Source organism: Montipora capricornis, chromosome 12 (genome assembly GCF_036669925.1).
Source record: "Montipora capricornis isolate CH-2021 chromosome 12, ASM3666992v2, whole genome shotgun sequence".
NCBI classification, from domain to species: domain Eukaryota; kingdom Metazoa; phylum Cnidaria; class Anthozoa; order Scleractinia; family Acroporidae; genus Montipora; species Montipora capricornis.
This window is the reverse complement of record NC_090894.1, coordinates 19,585,576-19,593,075: the sequence shown is the minus strand read 5'-3', so window position 1 is coordinate 19,593,075 and position 7,500 is coordinate 19,585,576. Positions and strand designations below refer to the sequence as shown.

At 41.9% G+C, this 7,500-nt stretch overlaps 2 protein-coding genes across 3 annotated transcripts in view; one reads left to right on the top strand and one right to left on the bottom strand.

Moving 5' to 3' along the window:
• Window positions 1-2,625, bottom strand: part of LOC138027739 (peroxidasin-like) — a 4,038-nt gene extending 1,413 nt beyond the window's left edge. Inside the window, exons 1-3 of the mRNA XM_068875345.1 lie at window positions 2,270-2,625; window positions 712-1,287; window positions 1-243 (exon numbers count right to left, since the gene is read on the bottom strand). The exon at window positions 1-243 is cut by the window's left edge and continues 1,413 nt beyond it. Coding sequence (XP_068731446.1) covers window positions 1-243; window positions 712-1,287; window positions 2,270-2,504 — 1,054 coding nt within the window. The 5' untranslated portion in view covers window positions 2,505-2,625. The remainder of the gene's footprint in view (window positions 244-711; window positions 1,288-2,269) is intronic.
• The window catches only part of LOC138027737 (putative ATP-dependent RNA helicase DHX57), a 34,509-nt gene continuing 28,554 nt past the window's right edge, over window positions 1,546-7,500 (top strand). The window contains exons 1-2 of one of the 2 annotated variants that reach the window (XM_068875342.1): window positions 1,574-1,665; window positions 6,365-7,500. The exon at window positions 6,365-7,500 is cut by the window's right edge and continues 340 nt beyond it. In XM_068875342.1, coding sequence (XP_068731443.1) covers window positions 1,648-1,665; window positions 6,365-7,500 — 1,154 coding nt within the window. In that variant the 5' untranslated portion in view covers window positions 1,574-1,647. Of the gene's footprint in view, window positions 1,666-6,364 lie in introns of both variants that reach the window. The other variant, XM_068875343.1, reaches the window with a different exon arrangement.

Sequence of the window (7,500 nt, the reverse complement as noted above, 5' to 3'; positions counted from 1 at the left end):
CAGCAGAGTCCTCTCCAAGAAGATTCTTTGCTGAGCATGCGTATGTCCCACCATCCGCTGTGTTCACGCTAGTTATAACCAATGTCCCATCAACCACTGCAGTCCTTCCTTTTGACAAGTGACCGAATGCTTTGCGCCACGTGACCTTTGGTTTCGGGTGACCACTAACTTTGCACTGCAGGCTCACCTTTTCTCCTTCTTCAACGATAATTGACGCAGGACTTTGAGTGATGGCGGCACCAACTACAAGAAATAAGGGACTGTAGTTATTTATAATATAATTCAAGCGAAAGGTGGTCTACCAAGAATGTTTGCGATGGGCACTCATTTCCAAAGAATTGACAAGGGACTGCTGTAGAAATAATATTACTTACAATTTGCAAGAATTGCACTGATTTACTTCGAACTTCTATTGTAGTCATATCTTAGATTCAACAGACGATGTCGCAATTCCGTGGGAACAAGAGCCAAGAGAACGCGCATGCGCATAATACCAAAGCGTATTTTGCACGGTTTACACCGACTTCCAGTTGAACCGGTTTACAATAGAGATGAATTGTGGGGTCGTATGATTCGACCTTTTGTTGTAGCAAAGCGAAATTTTTTGGTTGAATAATAAATCAAACAATGCCAGCAATGATACTTAACTCGCAAAATGAATATTTGTGCGTATTAAACGTCAGATCATCGAATAACATGTTGATAACTTACCTTGAACAGTTAATGAAGCCGATGATGCCCTCATGCCAAGAAGGTTCCTTGCAACGCATGTGTATATTCCATTATCTCGTGACGTAACGCCCTTAATCATCAACCCTCCACGTGACTGCACGACTCGTTGATCCATTATAAGACTGGAATTCTGCTTGAGCCACGTGATCTGAGGTTCTGGGTTTCCTTTCACTTCGCATTGAAGCGAGGCAAGACCAGTTTCATTGATTACAACGGATATTGGAGGGGAAACAATAGAAGGGGCCGAGATGGACTCACCAGGATCACCCTTGGGTCCTTGGGGGCCCTGATCACCTTTAGGTCCAGGAGGTCCCTGATCACCTTGGACACCTTTTGACCCCTGAGGCCCGCGTGGACCAGGTGGCCCATGCTTGCCTGGCGGGCCAGGCCTTCCCCGTCTTCCCCGGTTGCTTTGGGTGCAATGCATCTTGCAGACCTGAAGGCTTGTTAGAGCAAGTAGAACTTCTCTTTGGATATCATTGCGAGTGATGGTGTCACTGGCAAATGTTTCCTTACTAGCATTTGGCATGTGACGTCTGTTACGCGTCAGGTTTTCTGAAATTGGTGGACCAAAGTTTCAGTGTCATTAGTTAAACGAATAGTTTTGGATATTGTTGTGTAGTGGGGTTCTATGTAATGCCATGGAGTATATAGTGAAGAATGCGCGATGCGCGAGTACTAAAATCACATGATTACGGTTAAGGCGGTATATCATCATCTTATGATTTTCAATATCCAATGGCAAAGGAGTTTATGTTAAAAATAATACCTAACAATACCTACGTAATACCTAACAAGACAACATGACTTACACGTAAGCGGTTAAACCATGAAATATGCATGCTACGAGTCAACACAGACTGTCTTTTCTTCGCAAAAATACGTCCGCTCAGGCCATGGTGAAATGCAAACAAAATGCAAGTGGCAAGTCAGGTATTTCATGGTATTTTACGAGCCGAGTGTTGAATTACAAATTTTTCAGTCGTCATGTGACAAAATCAACGCGGAACACAATAGGGAGGTTTACGTGGTAAAACACAATTATTATGCAACAGATTAACTGCTCTTTAATTGAAGCCATTTTCTTTGGTGTGATTTAAAACAAGGGGAAACTTTAGGGAACTAAAGCTGTGTCTGCATAGTAAGCTCTTTTGGCTCAGTTGACAGTTTCCTGTGAAAACCCTTGCATTCTACTATAAAGGAGAGGCGTAAGTCAAAGCAAGATTATTAGTCTAATTACATTATCGAAAATGGTCTGAATAAGGCACGCACTGTAATTCTTATGAAAGAGTTCATTGCATTGCCTTTTTCATTTTTAAGCATTATATAAATTCTTTACCAAAAACAATAATGAACGGCTTTTATTTCAAATATTATTAGTTCAACGGTAAATTTTGTACAGCATGCGATAGCATTCGGTTTGTCAGAACTTCCCCCTGAACAATAGAAAAAACAGAGGCGCTTTGGCATCGCTTGAGACAGGGAGATCATATTGACGAATTGTTCTGGTCACAAGAAGTACAAACTACAAATCTACCTTCATCCAAATCCTTGTTTTGCACCGCCGCCAAGGCAGAATCCTTTGTTTTTTGTGGTGTTGGCTTAAGGTCTTCCTGTCTTTGTTGCTTCATAGCTTGAAACATTTTCCGATGAGCGTAAAGTTCAATCTCGACATGAATCAGAGCCACTGAGCAGACAGCGAAACAAAGATATAATATTGAAAACTTCACACTGTTGGAGACAGGCACATTCGGCTTTGATACCTCCATCATGAATAACACCGCAACACAAGGCGATCGGTGGAATTTAGGCTCCGATTACACATTACAACTGGGTATACTTGTACCTTGCCTTGACCTCCTGTTTCTTTCAATGCTGGCTTATTTCCAGCTCTGACTAGGCGAATCATCGAATCATCAGTTGATTCACTGTTCACATGATGTTATTATCGTTGGCAGGGAGCGGGTGATACCACTTTTGTAGGGTATATTTTTTTGTCCTATGTTATTTGAGCTGTCTTAACCAATCATAAATAGGTGGCGAGGTGAATAATTGTTTAAGTATAATAACATAGGTGATCATTTGAAGAATTTGCATTTCCACTTTCCTCGACTGTCACCTCGACGAAACGACTTGCGGCCATTTTGAAAAAACCGCGATTGCAGCGTACAGGCGTACAGTCAACGCAATGAATTTTCAATAATCAGCTATGTAATTAGACTAAATTGTCTTACTTATGGCATGCATTAGAGTATTGGGTTATTTGGCCATGCGCAAGTGCAAGACTCGAAAAAGAAAAATAATGATCGGAAATGGTACCTCAGGACTGTTTGCCTCAGCTTGAGACTTAAGACCGAGACGCCTAAAATGCTCTGCTATAAACATGGAGGTTCACGAGTGAAGTTATCTCTCTGGCCTTTCTGTGGACGAATTCCAGGACCTACCGATACAATTTGGCAAGTTTTGAAAGCTCTTCAATCCATGTGGTATTTTGCTGGTAGAACTGGGTGGCCCGACACCTATGAAAAAAACTATGAAATAAGAATCGGGAGTCTTCCCTTGTCATGGAATGGCAGAATTACCCAAAATTCATTTTGGGCATGAGCGAGGCAACTTAAGAAGCACGAGACCGGCCAGAGGAAAAGCACAAGCGCGGCCAGAGGAAGAGATTTCTAGCCAGATACTCAGGTTTAGGCTTGTTGTGTGCTATTATAGTGCTATTATAAGTTTTTATCATAGAAAATTCGCGAGAAAGTTGTGCTTTCATTTCGCTGTAATCCTCGTGTCAAAAAAACAAAACAAAAAACGGTATAAAGTAAATAAGAGAATAACAGATCACCTGTCCTCTTACTACTAAAGTCAAACTCTACATCTCTATGCAATAAGCGCATTCAAAATTTCCTCATATTACTTTATAAAAGTATGTTGTTAGTTTTTTTGGAAAAAAAGGGTTCTTCTGCTGATATGAAAAATAAGTTTTCTCTCCCGTCCTCTTCTTATGCATGATCTTCGCGGAAATTACATTCTGTCCCTCAGTAAACCTAGAACAACCAGTTACGGTCTTAGTTCTTTTTTCTTACGTATCAGCTACGTTGCGGAATGCACTACCTGATTTTATCCGTACCTGTGAGTTGACTGGTTATAAAAGAGAATCCAGGGCCGCATTTTGTACAGCGGCTTTTTAATGAATATATCTTTAAATATTATGTATTTAGTATGTATCTGTATATGCTATGTATTTTAGCTGCAAAGGTAATGTCTCGAAGACATTAGGTCCTGTAGTTATTCTGAAATTCGAGATGAAAATAATAGAGTTTATGCATGTTTAGTAGGGCGTGTGCGCACACTTTGTAATCTGCGACCTTCAGTGCTTACCACATGTCAGATAAAATGACTTTTCTCTTATATATTTAAGCCGTCGAATTCTTACGTTAAATTGACAAGGGCGGTTTGGAGCTGTGAGTAGGCGTGGGATTTGTCTTATATGGTTTAGGGGCCGACATATCTCTCCCTCAATGCCGTACCGGGAGGCAAGGTCGGTAGCAGAAAGCAGCGAAGGGCCAACTGCGTCCAAAAGCGATCGCACGGGCCGAAATCCCGGGATGACTCGTTTGGTACGACGCTCCAGCGCCGGATGTCTGGAGGTACTGCGTTTTTCTCTCTTGTTCAAACATTCCATCAGCGCATGTGTAAATTTTCTGGCTCTCCGACATTCTCGTCACCAGAGCCTCGGATCGACCCAAGGCTCTGGGAAACTCTATGAAGGAAAACATGCGCCGTAGAGCTCTCATAGCCAAAAATTGGCTATTTGAACCTTACGGCGCCTGCTCACTCCTCGAGATAACATGAATGCACCAATTAGAGACGCTTTTGATTGTTCTTCACGAAAACCAATGAGAACACAGTTTGCTTCAGGGTTCCCCAGAGCTCTTCTCTTCCTCAGTCAAGAGAAGAGCTCTGGGGTCGAGATCGGCTCTCCGATACCAAGCTTAGCAAACAAATTAACATGCTGGGCCCGGTTGTTCGAAAGCCGATTAAGCTAATCCAGGATTAGCGTAAACTTTTGTTTTATGTTTTCAACTTTCTTCGCTTATTTTTGTTTTACAAGATTGACTTCTTCTAATGTAAAGTTTTGCCGAATATCAGCGTTGAACAGCATTTGGGAGTAGAGAAATAAACTCCTTGGTTAATTTTTAATCTGGAATTAGCGTTAATCGGCTGTCCTTTCTTTGAGCGAATTCCAGGACCTACCGATACAATTTGGGCAAATTTTGAAGCTAAAAACTTCAATCGATGCGGTATTTTGCCTGTAGGACTGGGTGGCCCGACACTTAATTAAAAAAACTTTGAAATGAGAACCGGGAGTCTTCCCTTGCCTAGAGGCATAACCGTAACGTAAGAACAATGCGTGTCTGGTCTTCTCGAGACCTAGTGAGAAATGGTTTCATGCAGACTGGGACGCCTAAAATGCTCTGCTGTAAACATGGCGGTTCGCGAGTGAAGTTGTCTCTCTGGCCTTTTTGTGGACGAATTCCAGCACCATTGGGGGAAGGGGAGGAGGGAGGCACCCCTTTCAAATAGCGCTGATAAACAGTTATTAAGTCTAAGCACGCATTTTAAAACGGTTAGCTTTCAATACAAAACTGTGTGACTCGCATGTTGACTCAAATGGCTCGCCTGTTGGCTGGCATGACTTGCAGGCATGGCTCGCTTGACTCGCTGGTTCGCACATTGTCCTAACTCGTCGCAGAAGAAGGAGAAAAACAAGGATAACACTGAACAAGAAGTGGAAATAGCAGCTTTAAGATTATTTATATAGTTCTTTTGTGTATTCGTTTCATTTCATTTAATGGCCTAATAAATAAATAAATAAATAAATAAATAAATAAATAAATAAAAGCATTAAGTGACTCGTTGACACGGACCACAGGCGGCCCAAGCTTGATATACGATTTATAGCCTTTGTATGGGAAAATTTACTTTCTCTACGTACAGTTGTCCTCGTCTGTTCTGTGCAATCGGATTGCAAACTGTGTCTATTTTAATCCCATATGAACCATGTGAGCGTTAGCCCTACTGATGGAAATGGGCCCACACAAGGACAGAGAAAAACTCTGACCAGGGTGGGAATTGAACCCACGACCTTCGGGTTAGATCTCCGCCGCTCTACCGACTGAGCTACAAGGTCAGACGGGCTAACGCTAATCAGTAGGGCTAACGCTCACATGGTTCATATGGGATTGAAATCTAGCACTTCACATTACACTCTATTCAGTTAACTTTGTTCAAAATATAAGTGCTACACGGCCAACGTTTGTATAAAACGTAACCTTTCCTTGTGTCTATTTTAGACGGGTTTGTGGCTTACGAATTTTTACGATGTCGCTAGTTGTCATTTCCCCACGTAAAGAGAAATGACAACTAAGCTCAAAGTTAATTTTCCCATACAACCTGGAAAGGCATTAGGAAAGGCTGTAAATCGTATACCGAACTTGGGTAGCCTGTGCGTGGACAAGTATCGACAAAGGCTCTTTGAACGTCGGGGTATTTTAGGCGGAGGAGAATTGGGACCAGAGAGATATCAAGGAACGCCTGCATGATATCTACTTTCTTTTCTCCGCTTGGAATATAGGACGCAACCGTTCGCCTTTTTGTGAACCATTTTCAAATGAATCGTGGACGCGGTCGATCCCAAAGGCCTAATCGCCGTGGTGGTCGTTTTAGCAAACCAAAAACAGACACTAGAGCGGTTCTCCGCTCTTCAATAGAGCACGATAAAGACGAAGTTGAAGTAAGTGAAGGCGATGAGCAATCTGAAGAAGAATACGACGATTTTGTGGCCGAAATTCGACAAACCACGACGGGAAAAAGCAGTACTACGCCAGGGAAAACGAGACGGAGATCAAGCAACAAAGCTTTGATTCAAAGACTTCATATGAGTATTGAGAATCAACAGCTGGTCGAGGGAGTTTTACGACGTTTAAAAATACATGTACACAGGAACAGTCATGATTTTCAAGAAAACCTAGATTTGAGTTCTAGAGAAATGAAACGAAACGAGGCTTACTGGAGAAAGGTCGGAGAGAGAAAACTTGTGGTTGAGGGTGCAGTTCATTTCGGTGAGTTTTGTGAAACAGAGACTGAGAGGAAAGATCATATTTACAGCTCCTATGCATTGAAGAAGTTGCTTCAGTGTGGTTTTGATAAAACGAGGTGTCTGGATGCCCTCAAGGGGAATGGTGGAGATTTAGGTGCAGCTCTTGAGTCATTGCTTTGTAATTGCTGCAACCTTAGTCAGATAGGAAAGAAAAATCCAGCTTACAGTGAGGAAAAATTTCAAGAAGCAGTGGAACAAAGGAAGGATGAAGTAATGGCACTTGAAGCAATTTATGGTGATGCCTTTACTGAGGTTATTAGTGATAGCATTTGGACCATCAAATTGTCCCTACCTTTCCTTCTGGCAGCCTTTAAACCCCAAAAGAGTGAGACTTCTGGGCACAAAACCCAATCGGCTAGAAAAAGAGAAATACCTACGAATATCTGTAAATTCTTCTTGGGAGGACACTGTAGGTTTGAGAACAAGTGTAGATTTAGTCATGTGATAAATGATGGTGAGAGTAACTCAAATGGAATGAAGAGTACTTCAGAAATTGGAGAGTCAAATCATGAACTCACTGACCAGTCCTTGCCATTCATCCTTGAAATTCGCTTTTCTGACGGATCTCTTTATCCATTTGAACCTCCAGTGGTTGCTTTTTATTCCACAAA